The sequence below is a fragment of the Drosophila eugracilis genome, unplaced genomic scaffold (assembly GCF_018153835.1).
Source record: "Drosophila eugracilis isolate 14026-0451.02 unplaced genomic scaffold, ASM1815383v1 contig_649, whole genome shotgun sequence".
NCBI lineage: Eukaryota > Metazoa > Arthropoda > Insecta > Diptera > Drosophilidae > Drosophila > Drosophila eugracilis.
In genome coordinates, this window is record NW_024573535.1 from 1,340,833 (window position 1) to 1,368,610 (window position 27,778).

The 27,778-nt window shown below is 38.7% G+C and overlaps 1 protein-coding gene across 1 annotated transcript; it reads right to left on the reverse strand.

Moving 5' to 3' along the window:
• Positions 1 to 27,615, reverse strand: LOC108109685. The gene is given in 12 exon segments (XM_017218283.2): positions 1 to 2,205; positions 2,331 to 2,549; positions 2,867 to 3,204; positions 3,367 to 3,494; positions 4,028 to 4,346; positions 5,610 to 5,656; positions 21,066 to 21,361; positions 21,923 to 22,447; positions 22,784 to 22,881; positions 23,415 to 25,689; positions 26,549 to 26,635; positions 27,353 to 27,615. Coding segments are annotated over 10 exon segments (3,207 nt in total). The 5' UTR covers positions 23,479 to 25,689; positions 26,549 to 26,635; positions 27,353 to 27,615; the 3' UTR covers positions 1 to 1,032.
• Positions 27,616 to 27,778: the final 163 nt, after the last annotated feature.

Sequence of the window (27,778 nt, forward strand, 5' to 3'; positions counted from 1 at the left end):
TAAATTTACTTATTTGGTTGTTGTTGTTGTTGTTGTTGTTTTTGTTGCTGTTATGAAAGGCATTTGCTTTGTTTTTCGTTTGTCGATTTAAAAAAATTTCGCTTGAATTGTTATCATTTAACTACATAATGCTAGTAATGTCTATATAATAAGATTTGATTTGAATTGTTTCTTTGAGTTTTTTTATTTTTGTTTTTCATTTTATTTAGATTTTTAGTTTTCGTTTAGCTAAAATTTAATTATTCGACGAATTTCCCTTTGCTTTATCTTTTAACCCATATCTATTATCCATCAACCATTAACCATTATCCTCAATCCTCTATCGCCCTTCGCCAATCTTTCATCGTTAATCGCTAATCACTCCCCGTCCAGCGCCTCTAGTCAATCGTTAACAATCGTTTAACATTCGTTAAGTCTACTAATCGATTAATCAAAAAGACATTTGGGTACAGCAACATCCCCATATACTTTGGGTATCCTTTTCGCTTGATATGAACTCTCACAGTAAGATGATATAATGGATCGATCTTGAAACATGTTTTCATTTTTTGGGGCCAGAACGCAGGTTAGTTTTAGAGCTTTTGCCAGGCGATAGTTAACGATAGTACACGATAGTTAGGTTCTAATATTGTCATAAAAGTTTTGGGGGTTCTTTAAATTGCTGGGGAAGAGAGAGATACAGAGTTTAAGAGAGATGAAATGTTATGTTTCTGTTCTTTACTTTTTTTTTTTAATTATCTACTAACTTTAGTTCTTTTCGAGGCGCAATTTTAGTAACCATATTATAATCATAATGATAATAGATCCACAAAAAGTCGTTCCTTAATAGCTGCTCTAATATATTTTTTTTTTTGTTGTTAATTTTTTTTTTTGGGTTTTCTTTGGTTTTTCTTTGGTTTTTTCACTAGATAAAAATTCATAAGCGCCATTTTATCAGCCTATTTCTGATTCAGATTTGATCAACAGTTTTTCTTTTGCCATTTCCCTCCACCCTCCGTGCTAAACTTTTGGTTTTCCCTATTTTATTTTCTCTTAGAAGGCCATGCTGGTTCGTCTGCCCCCCAGGCCACCGCCTCCTCCGCCGGGTCCGCCTCTTGTAAGCCCACTATGGGAGACACTCCTACCCATCCTGGCCTCACTGCCCTTCCGCTCCCTGGCCTTTCTGAGCAAGTCCGAGGTGCTGGGCCTTCTACTGTCCTGGGCAGAGGCGGCTCCTCCTCCTGCTCCTCCTCCCCTCTTGCAATTTACTATATCCGAAGTTGAGGATCTCCTAATGGTGGCTCCATCGGCGGAGGGCAGCTGGAGGCTAACAGTTCCTGCTCCTCCTCCTCCTCCTCCAATGACGCCTCCTCCACTGTAGGGCGACAGAAAGCTGGGAGAGTGTCCAGCGAGTACCGATCCACCGCCTCCCCTTGTCTCCTCGGGATCCACACTCTCCACCCGCAGATAAGGCATCCGTCGCTGCGTCTGATCCACCGCTGGAGCCGAGCTGTTCGGCTGACTTGGAGGAGTGGTGCCCGAGTGACTGCGTAGGCCACTGTACAGGGACTTCAAATGAAAGTCCAGGGACTTGAAGTTGAGCAGGGAGCGACGCTTCTGGGGCTCATCGCTGGAGGGCAGGGCCTGATCTGGACTGCCATTGTTATTGTTGTTGTTGTTATTGTTATTCAGGGTGTCGAACTGGAGGTCAGCTGCGATGGGAACTGCTCCCGAATCGCTGGTGTTGCCGCTGATCAGCAATTGTTGTTGCTGCTGCTGTTGTTGCACATGTTGCTGTTGTAGCTGTTGGTGTTGCTGTTGCTGTTGTTGCTGTTGCTGCTGCTGCTGCTGCTGCTGCTGGAGATGTTGCTGATGCTCCTGCTTGCTTATTGTTGTCGTCATGGTATTGCTACTTAGGCTAGTTTTACTGCTAATCACTTTCAAAAATTTATTATCGTTATCTAAGGACTCCTTTCGTCACTGGATGAGGCAGAAGCCCTGCTTGGCAGCGTCCTTGGCAGCGTCCACCTCCTCGATGAAGGCCTCATCCTCGTGCTTGGGCGAATCGGCGCCGCAGGGTCCGCCGCCGCTCAGGCTGAGCGGCCCCTGCGGGCACGCTGATTGTCACCGGAGCGCCAGAGTCGAGATCATCGGCGGCCGCACCGGCTTGTTCTCCAGGATCCTTTCCAGCTCCAGCATAACGCTCGAGGAGAGGCGTGGCAGCAACTAAAATAAAAGAATTTCGAAATTAAACATACATCACAATTTTCATTAAGGACTTTCAGTATTATAAACCTTATTTAGCATTTTATTTCATAGAATTGAAAATTGGATTATTATATTGTATTCACCTGCAACGATTGCAGGCTCTGATGGAGCTGCTCCGCCGAAGTGGCTCCCAGCAACAGACACTGAACAGGCTCGTGCTTCAGCGACCAGGCGATCGACAGCTGGGTAGGGCTGCAGCCCAGCTTCTCGGCGAGGGCGGCAAGGTCACGAAGGCGGTCGCAATGGCGGCGCCCCTCCTCAATCCGGTCCTTGCCCCAACTGCCCTGCGGCGACAAAGCGGCCTGAAAAAAAATATTCACCATTACACATTGCTCAGAAATTACGTAAGCAGAATTTGTACAGCTAATAACTATGAAAAAAATGTATATTTTAGTTTTTAGAAATAACAAATATTTTCTCTGTTAGTTTAGGTCTTTGGAAAGTAAACTTTAAGCCTTGAAAAGTTTTTGTTTATTACTCGAAGAATGTTTTTTGTGCACAACAAATTTCTTTGCCTACTTTTAGGCACTTTAATAAATAAGTTCTTAAGTTCATTGATAGTTCCATGCAATATTTAATTAATAAAACAAAAATATATTATACAACTACTGTTACTCACATTGCGATTGATCTCGTCTTCGGTCCACGAGAAGCTCTTCGTCTTGAAGGATCCTTTGGGCAGAAAGAGCTTATCGCCATTCTGAGTATCACTCAAGGCCATCGATAGAGGACCCCAGGCCATGAGGCCTACGCCGATCTTGTTGTACATCTCCGGCAGGTAGAGCTCACACTTTTCGCGGCAGAACATATGGTATTCGGACTGCTCCACGATCGGTGTGATGCAGTTAAACTGGCGGCAGTTGGTATAGGCCTCCATGATCTCCACTTGGCTCCATCGAGCGGTGCCCCAGTACATTGCCCAGCCCTGCTGTATCACGTAGCTCATGGCGCGCACCACTTCTGGCAAGGAAATGAAAAAGAGTTTACAAAATATGCAAAACTAATTACGTTTCAAGCCCCTAAATGGTAACTAACAGTTATTAGAAAGGTAGCAAGTATAAAATATTATAATTTTCCATTTCTTTGACTGGTCTTTGACTTAATCTGATAATAACTTACCCTCCATGGGGCACATGGGATCCGCCTTGTGGATGATGACAATGTCGATGTACTGCAGCTGCAATCGCTGCAAGCTGGCCCGCACGCACTCGATTATGTGTTTCCGGGAAAGACCTCGTTCCTCGGATCTATGAAAATGTAATAATTGATAAGATATCCGTCAAATCTTTTTTTATTTCTTAATTTATCTTATAAATATATCTGATTTTAAGAGGCTGAGAACTCAATATATCCTGCTTGAAAGGTTTTCAATAACGACTTAACATTTTTCAAAAAACCAAGTTTTTAACAAACCTTCAGTTTGATAAAGCAATTTATATATTTCCTAAACGTTATATAGTTTAGCCATGTTAATATAATGCCTGAGAGGGTTTATTCAAGTTAAAAATGAGTATTCAGCCAAGCCTTTGAGGAATAAGGTCCAATTGGTAGTTACAAATGTAAATATTTTGGGTTATAAAAGGTAATATCTTCTCATTATGCAGAAAATCAAAACAAAATTAAGTTCATAATTATCTAAGCTCATCTAATTTATAGTCTAGATATATTGAAAAACTTGTAAAAGCTGTAATTATCAAAAGTCATCCTTTAAGTTCCTTAAAAGTTTCCCTTTAGATTCCTGACTTCCCCTACTAATGGTACTTATAGAATCAAAACTCACTTGGTGCTCCAGTAGACCTTCGTGGTGATGACATAGGCGGTCCTTTTCCAGCCAGCCCGCTGCAGGATCTTGCCGATCTCCGTTTCCGAGTGCGCCTCCGAGATGTCGAACAGGTTGATGCCACTCTCGATGGCCAGCTTGAGTATGGCCTCCGCCTGGTCATCACTGACGCCTGGCGAGAAGACCGGCCAAGTGCCCAGACCCACATTGGAGATCCGCAACCCGCTCTTGCCGAGATTCTTGTACCGCAGCCCCGGCGTCGGAGTAGATCCATGGCGCAGAGGCAGCGCCGGATTGGAGCCCAGGCTGATCGAACGGCCTGCACGGAGCGGAATGCCCAAATAGACGGTCATCGCGGTTGGATTTTCGGGATACAAATAGTCGAGTGTTCAGGTGCCGGCATGTAAATGAAACATTTCGTTTGGGGAAAATGTGCGTTTCGTTTAGTGGGAGACCTTTTTTTTTGGTTGGTTGGAGGAACGGGCTTTGAAAGTGCCGGTAAACGTGCAAAAACCAACAGCAACGCAACAGCAACAAGAATGGTAACAACACAAACGCAATGCCACAATAAAAGCCAGGCTAAATCAAGGTGACGAAGTGCCAACACTCTACACAAGAACCTTTTACTAGTTCTTTATGGTCTAAGAAATAACCATTGCCTGAACTGTCTTCTCTGTAAAGTCTTTCCCAGGTTTTAAACAAGTTCTTTTAACGAGATTTCAAAAAGTTTAAAAGTTTAAAGTGAGTTATTTTGAATACTTTTTACCTTTAAAGATAATGGGTTCGATTATGATAAAGGATTTTTTGGGAAAATAAAATCAATTCAAGCAATACAAAAGCTTAAAAATAAATAAAAATTAAATTTAATAAATTTTCATTAAAGACAAAGTAAGGGTCTTGGTTTTCTGGCCTGAAAGTAAAATTGCTTCAGGTATGAAAATGCTTTTTTCAATTAGCTAATTGAGACTGCCTCGGAGGAGAGTGTATGAAAAGTACAAAGAGCGCGGCATGCAATGAATGAACATGAATAAACAAAAGTGACATTTTTCCGTTGGTTTTTCCTGCCATCTCCCGTCGTCCCACCCCCTTAGTTTTTCCTCTTCCTCTGTGAAAAGTGCGTGCCGTCCGGTGCGTGTTTTTTGTTTACTGTTTTTTGTATTATTTTTCTTTTTGGTTGCGTGATTGTGGCAGGTGGTTCGAGTGGGTGGAGTTGTTTTTCCTTACAAAACGAATAAAATAAATTACAACCCGAATTGCATGTTTCGGCCCTTAGCTGAGCACTACGCCCTCACCTTAATTCGCTAAACAAAACCAACAATTACCGACAGCTGAACTACATTGATTGCGGAGTGCTTTAGTTTTGGGTTCTTTTCGTACGACATACGGGTATACTATATATGGCATATATTTCATTTACTTGGGCTATTTTGAAGCAAGCGATACTTGCTTGATTGTGGTAGCATGCAGAGGCAGGCAATCGAAAACAATCGAAAAAGTCGAACAATCGACAGTAAACAACATAAATGATAAGCCTATATGATAGTGAGAAATTTGATACCGAAATCAAGATGACCGCCCGTACCACTGAACTCCTCCATACAGTCGAGTGACGCAATGGGAGCCCGGCACCTGTAATTAAATATGTAAATGGTGGAGGAATTAGCAATATATAAATATATATTAAATATATTTTTAATATGTTATGGATTTTTTAGAAGCATTACATTGTTTACACAATGAACTGAAAGAAAGTCAACATATTTAAAAGGACATTCATAGAGAGGAATACATTTTATTTGTAATAAATCCCATTCCTACCGTAATTACGTTACGTATACGCTACATTGTCAAAATGGGCTCTTTGTCTAGTAATTTGTTTTTTTATATACACATTTCGATTAGGTTTTTTGAAAAGGATTTAAGAAAAATTTAAATAAATTCTGAATGATAATAGGTATCATGTTTTCTAAGTAAACTTTTTGTTAAATATAAATTTTGGGTTGTTTTGTAAATTTAAATTAAATTAAATTAAATTTTTAAAATTACCATATTTTTTGAAATATAATTTATACTTTGTGTGGATTTTATTTATGCACTTTCGTAAATTGGAAATAATTTGTATATTTTTATAAAATATGTTGTGTTACTTTCCCTCTATTAGGGAACAGATAAACAGGCCCTCGAGTCGGTACAACGATCACACCAACCACTTAGCTTCTTCGCTGGATAATGCAACTATCAGAAGACATCTAAAGCGAAGGCATCCAGCCGATCTCTGGACAAAAGGATGCCAAATTTCTCGAGTCCTAAAGCAGTAATCTAGCATTGGTATTAATAGTATTAGTATTTAGCCTTGATCTCTAGTTATCTAGTTATCTGCTATGTATTTATGTTATTTGTTCATTGTTGTTCTCAACGTAAGTTGGCTGATTGACGTTTAATAAATGTTTTTATTGTTATATCAAAAAAAAATGTGTTACTTTGCATCGGTAATGCACTGTGAATAGCTCTTTAAATACTATTAAACGTATAACGAATAAGATATGGCCAAAAAACCTTTCAAAATTTCAATAGTTTTGAAAGATTTTTGGAATTGTAAATTGTTTTGTACAAAATAAGGGAACCGCTTAAGAGTGATTACCAGATATGATTTTTATGCCTTGTATAAATCATCATATTGGTCTGTCAGTATGTCAATATGTTTAATAATCTTATTAATTTCGCTAATATCTGAGTCAAATTTTTAGGGCTTAATATATGGTTTCGAGATTATTAATAGATTAGAATATATATTTTTAAAGGTTTGAAACTTAAACAAAGATAACTTTTTATATTATATAGGTTTTTAAATTATATATGTACGAACGATACCAGATAAAACCCAATATATTCCATATATATAGACTTTTCGATCTGGTGACCTCTGACGCTTATACCTGTATATGGTGACCGGGTTCGATTCGTCGCTAGTATTGTCCACATTGTTGTTGTTGTTATTATTATTATTGTTGTCGTTGGTCGAGGGAATCACGCCCATGGCGCCATTACCGATCATCAGCTGCTGCGTCGTGGGTCCCGTTACGAAGTTCAGGTTGGCGGGCAGCGCCATTAGCAGTGGCGGTGGCGTCGCCATCGGCAGGGGCATCGAAGCTGGCAGAGGCAGCGGCGTTGCAGCAGGATCGCTAGCCACCGTAGGCATTTCAATCGATGTTACCGTTCCGTCGACGACGTCACCTCCACCGCCGCCGCCGCCGCCGCTGCTGCTGCTCTCTGCCGCAGCACTACTCTGGTCGTGGCCCAAAAGCAGCGGCGTACTCTCCTGCTGGAGCGTGTGCGAGTGCGAGTGAGCTAGCGACGGCGCTGGCACAGTGGCCGACGACTGTGACTGCGACTGAGACGTAGACTGCGCCGCACTGCCGTCGCCGTTTAAATTGCATAATGCCATGGACATTTTCTATTATTTTATTTCACTTTTATTATTGTTATTATTTATTAAACTAAACTTAAGTTTTTTTTCAACTTTATTGCTGTTGTTTTTAGCGGCTGATTGTTTTGCTTTCTGTTTAGTTTTTAGACACTATTGGACGCCATTGTTTATTCTAGGTTTGCAGATTTATTCAATATTTATTCAGCTAGCGTGTTTGCAGGAATTTATTGTGTTTTTCTAAGTTTTATTTCATATTATATCAGGCATTTGATTTCTATTTGAATTGATTTTGTGAGTTTATTGTTGTTTATTTGCTTGTCTCTTTGCAATTTAAATTGAATTTTCTATTAAAAAGGCTTCTATTGATCCAACTATTTGTTCAGCTATTTGAATTTATTTTGTCAATTAAAATTGTCTAGTTTATAAAGTTAGTTTGTAGTTTGTTTATAATATTTACTCTTCTTTCTCTTCAAAGTTTTCCAAAGTTGTTTGCATGTTTTTAGGATTAAGCTAAGAATTATCTTTAGTGTTAGCTTTGCTTTTATTATTTTAAATTTATATAAATCTCCTTAGTTTACCAACATCGCATACGTTATGTTCTGATATTTTCGTGTCACTTTTAGCAGTTGTTTTAGGTTTCTTTAGATTAAGCTACTAAGACTGGACTACAAATCACAAGGGACTTTGTTTTCTAAATAGCATACTTTTAAGGCAAAGTCCAGTCCGATAGATGTTTATATTCGTGTCGCTGTCGAAGAGATTAATATGAAAACTTATTCCAATCGCCCGGATCTGTTTGCCAAAAAATACAAAAAACCCAATCGAAACTTTTGCCAAAAGTTTTGTCACAATAATTAAGAAGCCGAAACAAGGCAAAAATAAACAACGTTTTCGAGAGAGAAAGAGGGAGATGGAGCAGAAGCTTTTCACCACACTCAGAGAAAAGAGAAGTGAATGCTCGAAATGAGAATATAATAAAAATACATTCCGGCCATAAACTTCATGTGCACTTGGCTCATAAAGGAAGCCAGCTGCCTTCTATTTGTTAACACGATCTAAAGCTGTTCAAATTGCAAATCTAAGAGCATTAATTTTAGATTATTTGCCTTTTTAATATAAATTTTTAACGATTTCTTAAGCTTAAAATCAAATAATCGTTTTCTTACTTAAGAGCAAGATTTTATAATCGTTTTTCCAACAAATTTTAACGCACAAATATCAAAGAATACAAATAGAAAATTTAATGGCTTTTAATTTTAGACCGCCGGCGGTCCATTTAATCCGCCTCGTGGCAAAAACATTTACGGGTCCGAATCTATCTTTATCCGCCAATGTATCGACGACGGCGGTTCTTTTTGATTTGCCACTATCGAAGGTTAATTATAGATTAACCTTGACAATGATTCAGAATCGGTCAGACAGCTTTTCCGTCTTCATTAGCGGGATCAATTCGGAAAATGCACCATTTTCCTCAGGGGAAATCGAAGGCAATCGCAAAGAGCAAAAGAGAAAGAGAGTATAAGAGAGAGAGACAGCTTTTCACCACGACCGGTGTATTTGACACCACAAGAACAAGAATAATTTGCACCCGCTTTTCCCCCTTGCATTTCCCTTTCCCTTTCCTTCTCTTAACTTTTCCTAACTTTTGACGTTTATGCAACGGTTTACACAATAAAACTGACACCTCCACAGGTAGCTAGATTCAGGGCACCAGAGACAGGGGCTCAGTTAGACTCTTTGCATCAGGGTTGGAATTCAAGAGCAGGCGCCTTTAGTTTTGCTGCTAAAATCTAATGAAAGTCTATGAAACAGCCACAAATTATGTCAATGGGAAACCATGGAAAAACCTTGAAAGTTTCTTGACATTAGTTTTGGTTTTTGGCAACACTATTTTATAAGAATTTCAAATATTTTGATTGTTTTTTGAAATATTTTAATAGTGGGGTATAAAAATATAAATATTACCAATCAATGGAGTTTGGTTCTAATATAAAAGCTATCAGCCTTGTGAGATTTTGGATTGGATTCTTGGTAAAGTTCCCTGACTAGACTTGTTCTTTAATATTTATTATCTATTAATAACAAGGTATTTTTCCAAGTGCACTGGTTAACTAAAAAAGTAACTATAAAACACATTTCTTACTCCATTTGCTGTAGAGCCTACTTTCCAGGGATCAATGACCATTCGTAAGCTGCATCTCGGTGAAAAGTTTCGAGAGGCAGCTGCAAAGTTTGCCATTTCTAGGCCACAATGACAGTTGACTGAGCACACACAAAAATAAATACGAATATCTATATATATATATATATATCTAGATATCTGGGTATATGCTGCATAGGCAGCTCTCGAGGGGCAGCCGAGGTGGCTAATCTAAAAATTAAACTTTTAGTCAGGTGTCGCATACAGACAGACGCCTGTCTTTATCCGTTCTATCCTTGTTAGCCTTGTTAGCCCCGATTATGCCCCGAGTGGGTGGCAAAGGGGCAAAGATTATCGGGCCAGGTCACAGGCACTCTAACCTGATGGGCTAACTAGAGGTTACCGCACGTATCGAACATCAATTCATTATGCTGATTAATTGATTTGTTAGCTGAGCAATATGTGGGGATAGTTTTGAAGCCAGCTAGTTTGGGTTTGAGTTGGAAATACGTAAGATAAGATTTCAAGGAGCCAAGCCATAAGTAGGGTGTTTGGGGGATCTAATGGATGTCAGAACTATATCAAACTGTCAAATCAATCAACCTTCTTCTATATTTTAATCTAGATTTTAGTCTAAGAAGTTCTGAGAAAAGAAGTTATAGATATGATGGGACTGTCTAAGAATAAAAATTGACTTTGATTGATATTCTTTACCCTCTATTGGCCTTACAATGCCTCTCAAGTGGCTAGTTATTAATGATAATGCATATTATTAATGTAAATATAAGAGAATAAAGTGCATCCAGTGATATCTGTCTTAAAAATCGCCTAACTTTAACATTGAAATGCATTTTTAATGCTCGAAATTGACGTGGCGTGCAGTCAGTTTGACTGGGGACTTTGGTTTTTCCGATCGAATCGAAAAAAAGGGAAATGCATTTATTGCCATTTCATCAGCTTGCCATTTGGCCATCACACGTGTGTCAAATCAGTGCTGGTGGCTCTGTTAACCCACTGCCATGTTCTCTGTTATTTTATTTGCAACTATATTCCACCACCCCCCTCCGCTTAACCCTTTGGGTTTGATTTCTGCTGACACTTTGCTGTCTGCACTTAAAATCGCATCATTGGCGATTATCTTTTGCCGCTTTCCCTGGCATTTTGTATTGCGACGACCTTGACTCGTGCACGAATTGGAAAATGTGTTTTTTCCCCATTTCCCATTTCCCATTTTTCCTTTTGTTTTTTTGTTTTCTGTTTTTTTTTTTATAGTTTCGCCGAAGGCCAGGCGTCTCTAAGCTGTTTACAAGCTTATGGCAGCCACAAAAGACAACTGGTTTACAGTGTCAGCCTCTGGTTCCTAATTATGTGAGCCACAAAGACTGGGTAGGTAGGAGGAAAAGCCGGGGTTGTGGAGGAGGGGAAACTGAGTGCCGAAGAGGAGGAAGAAGTGTTCTGTATGTGTTGGGAAAAGGCGGGGGCATAAGGAAAAATCCAATTTGAGCCACTTGCCTGCTACTTTCTAGCTGCAACATCATCCAAGCAACCTTGACTGCAACTGCAACTGCAGCTACATGTGAGTGCAAGTGTGTGTGTGTCAGCGGGCTTTTCCTGGCTTAGTTGTGTGCGTGCCCATCTGTGTGTGTTGTATCTGGTTCTCTATATGTGTGTGTGTGTGTGTGAGCCTCAAAGGACCTGCCATAGGCTGGCAACAACAAATTGCTTTGGTATTCCGCCTTTTTGGTACACAGCACGTAGCCAAAAGTGCAAATAATAAAATAAATATATAATACACACACATGTGCATATACGTTATGCATATGGGTGTGTGTGTGAGTTTTTTTTTTTCCTATTTTCTTGTTTTTTATTGTCGTTGTTGTAGTGTTTTCTTGTTTTTTGAACAACCGCAGCATGGCGTGACACCAACACCGGTCGATATGCCGCATTCCTCTCCGGTTCGCTCTCCATTTTCCCCACTCTCTCTCTCTCTGTTGCGCTCTCTCTTTCTCGTTTTTCGGCTTTCCCCCGGTGACCCCAAAGGAAGACAGAACGAGAAAGATATATAGAGCGATAGAGAGAGAGAGAGAACGGGATGGAGAACCGTGACCCACTGACGCGTTGACCGGCCTACGGATATGGTTACGGCCGTAGAATATGCGGATATATGTATGGATGGATGGATATATGAAATTCGAGGGCCGAGTTTCGGAATTTCGGGGAAGTGCATAAAGCATTCGATAATCGATTAGGAGAACGATGGCGATGCCTTGGCGGAAACAGGAAGCCGGAAACAGGATACGGGATACCGAATACCGGATATAGGCCTGCCACATGTCATGTTTGCCGACAATGGGTTCAACTTAAATGGCCATTATGTGCATGGAAAATCAACTGGAAAGTGCGGAAAGTCCAGTCAATTTTAAAATTTAAAAGGAGTTTAGACAAACTGGCTTATAGTGACGAAAGTTTATATGTTTAATTAGGCATATAAGAAGATACTAACTAACTAATAATAACAGCAAAGTTGCGGTCTAATTGAAAATAAAACCATTTTAAACCCTTTCATAGACATGCTCATGTAAATGTGAAGTAAAAATGGAAAGTAAAGGACTATTTCTGATATTCATACAGTTCTCAACCTCAAGAGGCTTAATCAAAACTAATAACCACTCTCTTTAGTCAAATGGCTTGAGTGAAACTCCAAGTTTCAACCGATTCCTATCAATTATCAAATGCCATAATCAATTTTAAGCTTCACCCCATCTTGGGTACATAGAGGTACGAGTATCTTCCCCAATGGATTTCCTAAATCCCTGCCCACACAAGCTTATGCAATTGCCCATTTTCTATTTTCCATTTTCCATATACCATATCCCATATCAGCGGCCAGATCGGGTGACACGTGGCATGTCATATTGGAATTACATTTCTCACACGAATCCAAAGTCAAAGTCCCTCGTGGGGACTCCCCGTTCTCCCCTTGAAAGCCAAATCTTGGCTGCATTATATTCCCATCAGGGCCAAAGGGCCAGCGGGGGGGCGGAGTCGAGTCGAATCGAGTTGAATCAACAAGGTTAGACCCAAACCCAGGGGCAAGGCAAGGATATAGCCCATAGCCACTACCCACTGCCCTTCCATCGTCGAGTTTTATACGTCTCTGTATACGGGAAAGTACAGTATGACGACTTTAAGTTGAACTAACTCACTTTGAAATATTGAAAAAACTTTTTTCAGTAAATATTCATTTCATTTCTGGAATACTTCTATGTATTATAGTGAAGTTATTTTACGTTTTTTGTTTAAGAGAATTCCCTAAAATCAGCATTTACTCTAAAACTAAAAAGTAGTTCTTTTTCTTAACAAATTTTAATGTTCTAAGCTTAAAATATACTCCTAACTTACACTGAATGTATCTAAATAATGGAAATTGGCAACTCTGTAGATTCCATATGGCTGAAAAGGGAGTTTCTGAGTACTAATTGTTGAAATTTTACTGGTTGCTTGGTCCAAAAAAGGAGTCTTCTTGCTAAACACCAACATATTAGTTCCTTTCAAGTTTCAGGGCAAAGAATGTGTAAGATCTTTGATATAATTTATCGAAGTTTGTTGACATTATTAAGCCAGATTGTAGTCGAAAAACTTTCAAAGAGCAAACATTCTAAGAAGCCAAAGATTTCCCATTGAAGACTACAAAGAGCTCTTTTCGAGGACGTTTTACTGTAACTGCTTTTGGATTTTGTTGTGGTGAATCTTATCGATGTAAGCTCAACCCATCGCACTCACACCATCGCACATTCAGGAGCAGTGTGGCGTGACTGGATAATTACTTACTAAACACAATTTTTTCCTGTTGCTGTTTGTGCCACCGAATCGAATGCAATTCACACGACATTAAAGTCCGGCACGCGGACTTATTGAACCAATTTTTGTTTTATTTGTTTCATTTTTTCGAGCTAATATATACATATATAAATTCCGCCAGAATTTCTATGGGCTTTTCCCGCTGTTTGTGAGTGAGTTTTCCCCAAAGAAAGGCAGCCAGAAAATTAGAGCGTTGACACACATATGCAGAAGCCGCACAAACAGTCGCACCATCGCAGTCAGCCAAAAACACACATGGGAAATGGGGAAATGGGAAATGCTTTGGCACAGATGTTGGCCTGCCTTTTGTTTATAACGGCATCCTCTGCAGGGCCTCTGTGTGTGTGTGCTGGCCAAGTGGAGAGAACTAACCCAAATGTGCTTACAATGCAGAGATGCCTATGAAATATCCAATGGATATCTATATGCTAACTATATACAAATTCGACTATATGTAGAAGCCACTGCCATCACGGCTATTCGGTTTACTGTTTTATTTTTAAGGGTACAGAAAAAAGAAGCTTTTCCTTAAAAAACAGTCATCGAAATGGCTAAATGTTGGGAAATCATTGTTGGAATATCTTTTTTAGGCACTGATTTTTGGTCACTTAACAAAAAGTTTTTTAGCGAAAGTTTAGGCAATGTTTATTTATTAATTCTTATAATTATTTCTTATTAATTTTGTTTATCATCACATTAAACTTTACGTCATTAAAGCACAAAGGAAATATGAAAAACTGAAATTTGATTTTGATTTTTATTTCAGATCAACTCCAAATTCAAAGCATCTGCTTGCTTCAAAATTAACATTTACAATGTGTAAATACATATTCATGATTTGCAGTTTCATGCACTAAATTTTCGCTTCCATGACTTAAAACTCAATGTTTTATAAATTTTTTACAACATTTTCTGATTCAAAGGCAAGCTAAACTAATAAATCAAAAGTAAAAGTCATTTATCTTACGCGCACAATCACTTTGTGGGAGATATACTTAGGACTCCTGACGTGCACTTGAAAGTTACCAAAGAAAACAAATGCTGCTTAGCCGGAAGTTGGGTCCACGTTGCGTATGCGTTATGTGTGCATCAACAATATGGCTGCCGTTTGTAATGGCAATGTTTACACACGCTAGCACATGTAACGGTACTGCTAACGGCAAACGCAACAAAATAGTTGTTTCGACCTTCTCACCACCCACCGCCCACTACGACCCCTCCCCTCCCCTCGCCACACTCCACCTCCTTTGACAGCCAAGATTTATAAGCATATTTATGTGCCGCAGCACATTTGAATTTCGAATACGTATTTTTGTATTTTTTGGCACTAAACAGCAGGCAAACTAGAAAAAAAAATTATTGAGAAAAACAGAAGGCGATTTTCGCACTGTTGGTCTTGGTTTTTGTTTTGTTTCCTCGCCTTACAATTATTTATAAATTGTTATTAAATAATCTCGCCCAAATGGTCGCCGCCAACGGAACGCGCGCGACGCGAACCGAAGCGTCTGACACGCGAAACACGTAACACCGCAATGAAGACCAGAACTTCCACCGCTCATTCGCTCAGTTGTTCATTCTCTCACTTGCTCACTTTCTCACTTTCTCACTTTCTCACTTTCTCACTTGCTCACTATCTCAATCGCCGAGCAACATACACGACTTTTTTCGGCCTCGCTGCCGAAATCGGAAAATGCAAGTTGGCAAAACTGGCAAAACAGCCAGCCGAAAGCCAAATGGCAAAACACTGGCCAAGGCAAAGCTAACTTGACTGCTAGTGCTGGTCCTTTTGGCTTTGTTTTCTGCGGATAATGCCGATCATAAGATCTCTTTGGATATATGAATATATATAAAAACGGTTAAGGTCTTGCTACTATATTATAGAACTAAGAATGGAATATAAATTTACAAGGAATTAAGAGTGAAGAGCCAAAAAATATGTTTTCCATGTCATAACTTTCTAACTTACTAAAAAAATATATATTTTAAAAAGATTCTCAAATGAACCGATGATAATTTTCAACTTAAATATTATTAATAATTAGTTTAGTAGTAATAATAGATTTTAGAAACCTAACTCTTTTGGATTTAAAAAGGCATTGATGTCCGATTAAGATGTTTTAAGCAAAATAAAAGTTTAACAGTATCCACCACTTAAATGTAACATTTTAAGGAGTTAGCAACAATATTTATAATCGTATACATCGTATATATAAAATATTTTAATATTCAATATGAAAACTAAGCTATTATTTATGACATTTTAAATTAATTTATAAAAAGTTTGTTTTAAAAATATTTCTCATCATAAACCATTTCGTACTTCTTTAGAGGAAAGTAATTTATGAGTCAGCTATAAATATTTGTGTTTGATTATTCATAAATTTTTTAGATTTTAAAAATATTTTAACTTCCGATTAAAAGTTTTAGTGAAAGAGAAGTTTGTCTTTCTTGTATACTTTTAGATCAAAAAGTGCTCTAATCTTGAAATATTTTATTTTAAATTTTTATATAAATTAAAAACGATTTATGGCATCTTGGTTTAAAAAAATAAATGGCTGATGAACACTTAACAAAGTTGTGGAACCTAGAACCTAGAACTAGAACCTAGAAACAAATCTCTTTCTTAATGCCTGCAAATATTTATATTGCGTATACGACTAGTTGACATATAAAATAACAAATAAAAATAACTTATAAAAACTTAATGTTTCTATAATTTAATATTAATATTAATAATTATTATGTTTAGCCTTAAGGCCTATCAAGTTTTAGCTAGCAAAGGTTGGCATCTCAGATGGCAGAGTAAAATTGGCAAAAGAGACAGAGAGAGAGAGAGACAGAGAGAAAGCGCTGCGAAAGAGCGAAACGAGGAGGTGGGTGGTGAAGGACGATAGTAGGAGGACGCAGGGCGGTGAGCGGTGGACGGGCGACAGTTACGACAAATGCACGTGTTATTTGCAAACCGAAGGAAACAGCAGAGAAACAACAAAACGAAAATAAAACATGAGCATGCTGAAAGGGCCGAAGGTCGAAGATGAAATACCCTTCAATAAATTATAAACTAAATTTAAATTTATAAATAAAAATTATTTGACACTTTGTTAATATTTCAGAGACAAAGTTTTCCAAATCGCAGACCTTTAAAATTCATATTTGACAAACTTATTATTTTCCTATTAAGTACTTTAAAGAAGGTAAGTTTATCTTGAAATTTAAATCCCTAATCCTTAAATTTAAAGGGAAATGTTTCTATTAATTATTAGAGCGATTCAGCTTGTGTTTAAATTTTTAAGCACTTTGGGGAAACGGCGATATGGGCAGAAAGCACCAGAAAGGGACAGAGAGAGAGAGAGAGAGAGAGCTAGCCAGCGCGCGCAATTTTTGAGCATCTGAGCTTTTTTCGGCTGCTCTCTGTTTTTGTGGTGAATTTTGGCCCAAAACGCACGTGTCCCAGTTCAAAAAAGCCGCCATGCCCGCCTCTTTCTCTTTCTTCCCTATATCGCCCTCTCTCTCTCACCTTGTTCTTTTCTCTGTTTCGCCTTGTTTCTGTGTTCCTCGTGGCTCTTCCCTGCCCTTCCCCAAAGTATTCTTCTTTGCGGTTGCAAATTGGCCCGGCATGTTTCTTTATTCTCCATGTGGGAGTGTAAGGGACCCAGTGCCTGTGTGTGGGTGTCTGTTTTTAAGTGTGTGTGTGTGAGTGTGCTTCTGGGTGTCCTGCAGTGCCACTATGTGTGTGTGTGTGCGTGTGTGTGTGTGCGATTGTAGTACTACAGATGGATGGAAGTGCGTGTTTTTTACGAGATTGCCTTTTCGGCTTATGCTCTGGGGCCTACATGGCCTTTTCCTTCTGCTAGAATGCATATATGTACTCTCGTTTGTGTGCTGCACACACGTGCATGTAGGGATGACACATAAATACCCTATAAGTACTCATCTTTAAAGTATCTCCGCACCACAGACTCCGCAGAGTCCCTGACAGCCCTCTTAAGTAGGCAATATAAATTCACTTCGAGTGCACCAAAATCGTGCAATGAATTATACATGGAAAACATGTATATTTCAAGGAGCTAGTAGGCTCTAATATTTCTAAAGGTATAACTAGGGACTCTCTAAGAAAGATTGTTTAAAAGAATAGAGTTTGCTAGTGGAAGAAAAGAGTGAAAGAAAATGTAAAACGACTTCTTATTTAAATCATGAAAGTCGGATTATTATTTTTTAATACCTTTTTATGATTTAGATATATTAAACTTATACATATAGTACCAGCAACAACACCATACACTACTTAAAATGGTTTTTACCTTTAAGATAAGCCAACATTTCTATGAAATATTTTACTATTGTAACTAATTCAAGTTCCATAATATATACAATGCCATTTTACCCAACTAAAAACTTAAAGAATTTCACTTGAAAAAAGTAATTTAAAATCATTTTTCAAACTCAAAAAGTTGCCCGCTCTTATGAGCACCCATTTTGTGATCAGAATGAACGGCAATTTCTAATGGCTAATGCATTGGCCTGGGAACCGGGCTGGAACGAATCCAAATATTGCACAAATGGCGCCTGAATAATAATGAATAATGGATAAGTGCAAAGAAGTCATTTGCCAAAGGCCATAACAAACACCCTGGCCGGCCAACCTTCACATATACATACTCGTATGTACATATATTCAGAAACACAGCGGAGTTTCGCACATATATGTTAGAGCTAACTGTATGGGAATATTAAAGAACACTTGGTACTGTAAGGTCAAAAATTAATTCGCTGGGCCCGTAGCAATTAAAAGTCACTTACTCACGGTAATTGATTGCGTTTTGGATTTCGCTTTGCACATAAATATGAAATGGGGCTGGGGAAATGCCTCAATTTCGATCCGATTGCCGGAACTGCGGACTGCAGACTGCAGGCTGTGCCAAATCAAACACAATAAAGCCCCGGTACCGGACACAGACCCGGACCCGGACAACAAACATTCGGAAATGCACCTGTGTGCTAGAGGGTTTACGTGGCTGGTCGATTAATGACTTGGCCTTAATGAAAAATTAACCATTTTAATTTGAGGCCAACGCAGAAGCATGTTATTTGCTAATTTTCCCATCAAGTCTGGGTAGCTCAAAATGTTTGCATAAGCATTAAGTTGGAGGGTTCGATAAGGTATTAGAAAAATTGGTCAAGTCTTTAAATCCACTCTTAGCGAGATGTCAAAAAGAGGAGTGTATATAAGAAAGACAAGAAGATTGACGAAGAAACAAGTTATATAATAGAGTTGGAAAATTACAGTCTTGGTTTAACAGTTTCCTGACTTCAACTTTATATAACTTTTGTACTTCGAAATTGTATAACGTTTTTAATAACTCAAAGCAAATTTTGTATTTTTATATTTGCATATTCCCGGAAAACTATTTATTTGAGCGGCAAAGTTCTTCTTCTCATTTTTAAGAAATATGTCATAAAAGTTCTTGAGAATCAGTCAGTCTAAGGACTCATTAAGCACTCATTAACATATATGTTAGGAAGTTGGTGCCGTTTTTCAACTTGAAAGCCTTGCAAAGAGCATTCTTCCTGAACAATATTAAGCATAAAGAGTATGGAAAAGCTTAAGAAAGGGTAAAAAATAAATTATTGGCAATATTTAAAAGAATAAAGAAAATATTTCCTAACACCAAAATATAAAATAAATTTGTTATTCAAAACAAAAATTAAACGTAAATGCAAGTAGTTGCCCACTGCACATAAGCGCCATCTGCGGGCATGCATTTTTCGCTGACCACCGGCCTACACAGCGCATACTTGATTTCCCACGTGTTTTTACATGCCTCGTACACGTATTCTACATGCAACTTTCGAAGCATACTTTTCAGGGCTAAGTGCAATTCCTTGATTTGTTTGAAACTTTTGGCACAACTTTCCTGAATGTTTTATTTAATTGTATGAGTCACACAAACTATTGTGGCAAGACAATCTCTTTTTTGTTTGTCATACGAGTATAAGCTATACAAAAGCCTTTTTTTCTTCGTTGCACTTTGTAAGCTTTTGCCAAGCGAGAGAGAGAGAGAAAGAGAAAGAAAGAAAACTGTTCAAAGTTTGCCTGGCTTAATGCCGCGAAGCGCAATTTAAATGATGCAAGACCAAGAAAAATGCAAACAAACCGGGTCTGTATAATCACAGAGCTTTCCTTTTGCCCACACCGTTTAATAACAAGCGGTAACGGATGCATTCAAATATTTACGCAGACGGAAAATAATTGGAATTCATTAAGTTTACAGCTTCCATTCCCTCTCATAGAACGCAAAGTACTAAAAGATGCGATAGGAACGTTCTAGGCTAGGCAATTTTCAATTGGCAGGACAGTAAAAAGTACTCTTCCCAGATGACACAAATAATAAATAAATCTGCCTTTTATCAATGAATTAAGGTAGTAAAACTCGAAGCCTGGGCCATGATTCTACATTTAAGAGCTCATAAAATCAGCCCACAAACACGGTTTAATTTAATAGAGAGATACTCCTATCTGTCTTTTACTGCTTTCCTTCTTCAATTCAGTCTCAAAGCCCGAATTTAGCAAGTTTTCGAACGAATGAACACAATTTCTGGAAGGTTGTATCGGGAAATTAAACGAATTTAATTAAAAATTTGGTGAGTAACTTTAATGGTATTTAAATTTTTTTTTAAAACTTATCAGGGATCATATTTCATCAAGAATTTGCTAAGATTTATAACCTTATAACCATTATTCCTTTTATTTTCTTAACTAATGCTTAGCCTTAGATAATTAAATCAATAAATAAATAAATTAAATTTTTTTTAATACAACTCCACTGGAAGGACTAAAAATAATAATTTAATTCTTAAGTACTTGTTATAAACCAAAAATAAATGAAAAGGATTTTTTCTATTTGATTTTAAATTTTAAAAATAAAAGGAATTATGGATTTTACCAAGAAAGAATTTTGTACGATGGCCAATGATTTCATTCGTAACCATTTTTCCCAGACCCTGGCTTAAGAATTTCATTTTTTCACTGATTTTATGATTATTGTAAGTGACTATGGTGTTGGTTTTCCCAGTTTCTAGCCTGAAGAAAGAAAAGACTTAAAGATTGCAGTGTTTAAAACCGAAATATGATTAATATATATTTAGAAACCAAATCTGGCCATGAATGATTTACTAAAGATTTGAAATGCTAGTTGGAAAATATAAATTTTTGACTTTTATCTAACCCCAATCGCAGTAAAGAACAGATCATGGTCAATAAATTTAGTGAAACAGCCTTAAAATAGTTTTTCCGAGCAGAGTTATATGAACGAGAAGGCAGTTCTCTTAAGGGACTCTCGTTTAGAAGCTTTGTCTTAAAGTGAGATCTATAAAAGATTTGTGGAATAGCACGTTTGAAATAGTGATGCTGATGTACACTTTTTTAAACAATTTCATAGAGAAGCTACATTTCAGCAGCGCTCAGACATGTGCTCTTCACGCCAACAGTCGGATATTCTCTTACAGAGAGTAGGGAAAACCCTATGATTTAAGCTTATGGTACATCGATTATTATAGTATATAGGCATAAATATAGTATATAGTACAAAGATATACAGGAAAGTACTCACATGATGCGGTGGTAGGCATCGAGCTGGTTGTGCGCACAGGTCACGGACTGCTCGGACTCGGTGGAATCATCGCGCAGCGTGGCAACGCCGAGCGGCAATATTGGGATGATCGCAGCTGTGGCAGCTGCGGCCGTTGCCGGCGGCCCCGCCAATGTCGTCGTTTGTACCCCTCCCGCTCCTGCTGTCCCACTGCCAGGTACCGCTGCTCCCGCTGTCGCCGCTCTGCTGCCCGGCCCGACTGCGCTGCCAGGGAAGGTCTGCTGCGTGGACGATGATGATGTTGTACTATCGAGCTCCTGTGCGGGCAACGGGCAATTCCCAAAGAAATTTTCATTTACTTAATAATTCATTATGAGAAAAGGTGGACAAAAGCGGGGTTTCTAGGATTGATTACGATTTTTATGTAACAAAATAATCGAATTAAGGAATATTTAAAAAATATGAAATAAAAATCAGAATTAAAAATATTCAAAATAATGTATTTAATCCTTAAAGCTTTGTTTTTACATCAAAAAGGTAATAAAAAATGGTGAAATTATAAACTTAAAAAATAGTCTAAGAAGTAATAATAATAAGAATAATGTAAGCTAATTAAATAAGTAACTAAATTGTTAAAAATATTAATAATCTCAGCAAATTTTGTTTTAATACCTAAAAAATTAATGAATATTATATTAAAATAAAATGTAAGTAAAATAATAAATGAAAAATAAATCTATTTTTAATAGACGCTGCCGCCTCTTGTGTCCACCTTCCAAAATAAGATCTAGTTGCCGCTGGCAGGTGCAAGATGGGGGGGATTGTTGGGCGGGTTTTTTAGCAGTGGGCAGTGGGTTTTGTGGTCAGTGATGGAAAACCTTGATCTCGCCGGCTTCCGGCTGCGAGAAACGCTTCCGTTCGTAGAGGATCTCCCGTTCGATAGAGCGACTCCTGAAGGCCGGGGGCAGCGATCGATCGGGGGGCGGTGTCTGCAACTTTGGAGTCACGGGGGTGTTGCTGCTGCCGCTGCCCGTTGACTGTTGTTGCTGTTGCTGCTGCTGCTGGTGTTGCAGGTGCTGCAGATGCTGTTGCTGCAGATGCAAGTGTTGTCGCTGCTGTTGCTGCTGCTGATGCGGATGGGTCTGATGGCCGGCAGCTGCGGCGGCGGCGGCGGCGGCGGCAGAAGACGAGGTTGGCGGACTCTTCTCGCTGGACTGCTGGTGCTGCTGCTCGCGGTGCTGCTGCTGGAGTTGCTCTCGCTGCTGCTGATGATGCTGCTGCTGCTGCTCGCGGTGCTGCTGCAGTTGCTGCTGCTGCTGGCGCTGCTGCTGCTGCTCGTCCCGCTTCTGCTGGCGGCGTATCTCAAAGTCCAGCAGACGGGCCTCGCGTTGCTCCTTGTCGCGCTGTTTGCATGCAATTGTCGCAAAGTGCATTCTTACTATCAGGTTTAAGGGTTATCGCATGGCCATCGTTATTATTGCTGTTGCATTTTCAATTACTGCTTCATTTTGATTGGTTTCTATTTTCTTTTTTCTTTTTTCTTATTGTTTTTGTTTTTTTTTTTTGGTAAATTTTTCTTTCTTTCTTTCTTTTTTTTGTGGAGGGATTACTTTTTTTGAATTGTTAATTTTTTGCACGCGCGGTAGACACACATACACACACGCACACCGAATTGGCCGCGACAGAAAGAGATAGGGAGATAGGCAGACAGAGAGAGGCACACACACCCACACACTCACCTTGTAGTTGATGGCGTCCTGCTCTTCCTTTTTGGCCTCGCGCTCGTTTCGCTGTCGATCGCGCTGCTTCTCTTCGTCGGTCTGCGAGTTCTTGCTGTCTATATATAGTTTAAACAAATGCACAGAAATTAATTACAAATAATGGCAATTAATAAAGGAACAATAAATGATGGAAAAGTGGAAAAGAAGAAGACATCAAGAAATCAGGAAACGAGGAAACAAAAATAAAGTAAACCAAAAGTTGAGATGAGACAGAAATAAAAATACAGAAAAATGTTGTAAAGATTTCACAAAATAAGAAAAACAAGTAGTTTCAAAATGGATAGCAGAGTAGAAAGAGATAAGAAGAGAGAGAGAGAGAGAGAGAGAGAGAGAGAGGGGGGAGAGAAACTGTTTCAATCGATTCTCATTATGGTATTTCAATTTGCAATAATTTTACTGTCGTCGTCTACTCAAGCGCTACACATGCATGGTTAAAAGTGCTAAATGTTTGGAAAATAAACAACTTGCAGCATGCATATCTACAGCTCTCACTCGCACACACACACACACACACATATACAGTCGTCACTTATACTCAACTATATATATACATATGTATATAGAATTCAAGGCCACGCCCCCTACTTACGCTGCTCCCCATCGCGCCCACCGCGCACTGCCATCAAATAGCGACTCAGCCGAGGCGGTGTCATGCTAATTCGCACCTTTCGACAGGTGAAAAGCCCACACGGAATCAACAGTCGTCAGTTGCGGCCGAAGAACCAGGCAACACTGACACTGAACAGCAACATGCGGCTCGCCAAGAACATAAAACTAAACACTGAACCCAAAACACTAAACGCACTCAGAGTTGACCGCGGTAGCCCAATTAGTGTCATCTTTTCGGGCGTATTAAAGCTCAGCGGCGAGTGCTCGCGGCAGCCAGAGAGATATGCATTTTGGGTGGCAGTGTGACCACAGAACGGGAGTATTTAACAAACGTGCTGGGCACACTGCTTGCTTTAAAGTTAATATCAGCAACTATTTACTATTTTATTTTAATGTCATTAAATGAAAACGGTGGCTTAATTTAACTGGTTCTGGTCTCTTAATTATTTTCCTATTTATTTTATATATTTTCTTTATGAGGTGAGAACATTTCCACTTTGAAGAGCGGTCTCTACTCGACTAACACTCAACATTCTGTTTGCTGGCAGTCGTTTTGCTATTCTCGTGCATTTATGTTTCCCATGAATATTTGAGCTTTGAGCTTTGGCCTTGGCTTCAACCGATTGAGGGCCTCCAACCCACCACAAGAGCACAAGAGTTCACCAAGTACAGTTAGTGCGTCACAAGCGGTGGGTAAGCATTTATTTGAGCCACTGTGGTGTGGTGGATTATGATTGATCATTGGGAAATAATGATTTCCTACAAAAGGGTACTTTTTATGTATATTTTTAAAACATTCGATATGATTAACTTATTAATTTTGAAACATATTTTAGAGCACCTCTGGAAAAATGAATGTTTTTAACACGACTACTGCTTGTAATAGAGCGCTGGTCACACTGCTACAATTTTAGTACCAACTTTCGCTTCTCTTTTACATTATAATTACAACCACTTTTAAGCACTTTTAATCTAGAAATGTATACCAACTCTTTTTTTTATAATGTCTTTGGCTAAAAGCATGAGTTTTATACTCTGACTGGCTTTCAGAAACCTTCTTCGTTGGTCCAAAAGTCTATACAAATACTCAAGCATCGCTACTTATTCTAGTCATCATTTTGTATTCCCGTTATGTGTTTAACCTTTTCTAAAGCCTCAAGCATACACATGTCTCGTCAACCGGCTGCAATTATCTCGTTCTACCCCTTGGATGACTTCAAAGAGGCCCGAGTGCAGCAGTGTGGATGCCACAAGTTTGCACCTGTCCCACCTTTGACCTCGTTCCATTCATAAACAACTTTTATGCACACACACACAATCGCATCAGGGTCATCATTATGTTATCATCGTCATTATTATTATCGTCATCATCATCATCATCATCATTATTATCATCATCAAAGCGCTACGAGAAATGCGAAAACAAAAATCAAACTTAGAACTTAAGACAACTAAGGGGAAATAAGGAACGTGGAACGAAACGAACTACACATAACGTAACGTAACAACCAACGGAACGGAACGGCGGAATAACGGAACTCTCTATGTAGGGGGGGTTTTGTATTTCTTGACTGTTGGTCTAGGTGGGTTATACTAAGGGGTTTTCTTTTTTATTTTTTGTTGGTTCAATGGTTGATATCCCATTTAGCCAACACTACGAGACCAGAGAGAGAGACAAAGACAGAGAGAGAGAGAGTGAGAGAGAGACAGAGATAGAGACGGAGAGAGGCGAAGTGTGTGGAGACAGTGAGAAAGAAATTCTTCCTTACCTCAAAGTGTTCTTTTTTTTCTGATGTTGTTGTACTTGTGGTGATGATGTTGTTGTTGTTATTGTTATTGTTGTTGTTGTTGTAGTTGTGTCGATTTTGATTTTGATTATATTTTTAGTAACGATTTTAGTCGAATTTTGTAATTGTTAACACGCGATCGCGACGCGAACCGGAACGATTTGAATGGAATTAGTACCGTTAGGTGAGTGCGGTGTGTCTGAGTGTGTCTTTTGAGAAAGAGATAGACATATAGGCAGATAGATAGCAATATATATATATATAGAGAGAGATAGAGAGATAGAGATATAGAGAGAAGAGACTGAGAGGTAGAGAGACAGGTAGCGATCGCACACGAAGAATCTCTCAATCTCCGTTTTGGTTTCAGTTTTCGATTTGATTCTAAAATTTTTGTCTTATTTTTTCGTTTTCTTTAGTTTTTACGAGTATTTCGTATTCGTTAGGCTTGATTCCTTAGTTTTAGTTTTCCTTTTTTTTTTTTCATTCATTATTGTGTGTTGAACATAGAAGACAATACAATCAAAGAAGAGCAAAGAAAAGAAGGACAAAAAACAAATCTTCAATTATTTTGTACTTAAATCGGAACGAAATCTTAAGTTTATTGTTTGGGGATATCTGGTTTTTCAATTTCTGGTATCAATTTTCTTTGGCCCACCCCAAAGACTATCAGCTGGGAAAATGCAAGGAAACCAAGTCAAATCAGGGATCTATGATCCTCGCATCTATCCTTCAAGCCGAATTACCTCTCTCTTCGGCTCTGGTTTTCTGGCCCTTGACTACAGTTACGCTACATTATTATAGAATATAATATATGGTATGTGGCAAAAATATATAATATATATATACGAGTATATACCTAAGTAATGGCAACAACAAAAGGATATGGAAATCATCGAGTATATATATAATTATAGAGAGATACTTTATGTGGCTTTCACAACTAAAGAGGAGTCACTTAACAAACGTACCACATACAGACATATACATACGTACAGACAAGATACATATATATGTTAAATACAGATAGATATACAGAGAGAGGACTCACAGGATGGCCTAGTCATACAAAATAGAAAGTGGAACCAAAGAACAAACGATAATCGCACTCCCTATAGACTATACACGGGCTATATTATGATCACTTTCGGTTATATCGATCAATCAGATTACATAGACATCGAGGGACGAACAACACAAACGAAGTGGGGATCAGTTTTCTTTTTTTTTTTTTTTTTTTGGTTTTTTTTTTTTATGGCAGGGAATATTACGAATAGTAATAGTGGAGGGTCCAAGGTGCTGCCCCGCATGCGCAAACCGAAAGACTCACTTGAGGAACCGCCGCCAGCGCCCGGTGGCGGGTAGGAGAACCAAAATTGATGGGCCAGTTTGGAGTGGGGCCCGACCAAGGGGCTGCCTGAAATTTGAAAAGCAAATAGGTTAGTTTGGGTTCCAGTTTTTTAAGAATATATTGGGTGGAGGATCAAATTGGGTTGGCAGCTGTTCCTGACTTCTTTATTTCTTTTATTTTAATATATTAAGAGGACTACGAAGCAATTAAAACATTATTATTAAAGAAAATCATTTAGGAAAAGGTTTATATCAAACGCTTTTTCTTGTTTATAACCTAAGAATGTTTATAAGAATATGTTTTATGTATAAAATAGGCTTTTTAGTTAATATCTCTATCAAATGTGAATAGCGAGTACCGCAAAAGTCATAAGTATTTAAAATCCAAAGCAAATCATATGCACTAAAGACTTTTAAAACGAATTCTTAGCTATTACGGATTCTAAATATTGAATAAAATGTAAACTGAAATATGGAGAATAAAGACTACAGAAAGGGAGGCCACTGCTGAGGGCCTTGGCTGGGATTAGAGATATATTATTGCATACTTTTAGACGCCTTTGAGGTTTTATATATTTTTCTCTCGAAGAACAAGCATATTTTGACATAGCATATAAAGTCTATTGGATTCTTTAATTTATATTACTGAATACAAATTCGCGTGGTATGAATAATAAACATATATATATATATTTAGGGCAGTAATTCCCTTGAAAATGGCCAACCCCTTTTGATCCTGCATTGCCAAACCATTTGGAATCGGAATCCCGCGTGGATTACTCACCGATAAACAAGTCCTGTTGCTTGCGCCTGTGGAAGGACCTTAGTGGTGTTTCAGTTGTCCAGTTATACTGTTTTCTAGTCTATGACCAGGCACGTGCGATAAGTTAAGTGGGGTTAGGTCCGACTGGGGATGGTTCCTACGTTATAGCCAGATAACCAGATAGCCAAGTAGAGAAGCGCCAAGGGCGTGTCAGTGGCTCATTTCGGTGACTGGGGAGTTTGCTGAGCAACACGACGCTGGTCACCCTCTGGGCCAATGATTAACTAATGGGAGCCGAAAAAAAAATAACAAACAAATTAGAGTCGTACGCAAATTGGGGCCATCAACTTACTGACTTATCGTCAACCATGTGGCAAGCAATCAACCAGTCCTACAAACATAGACTAGCAGACTCTGATCTACACACACAGGCACACACACACACAC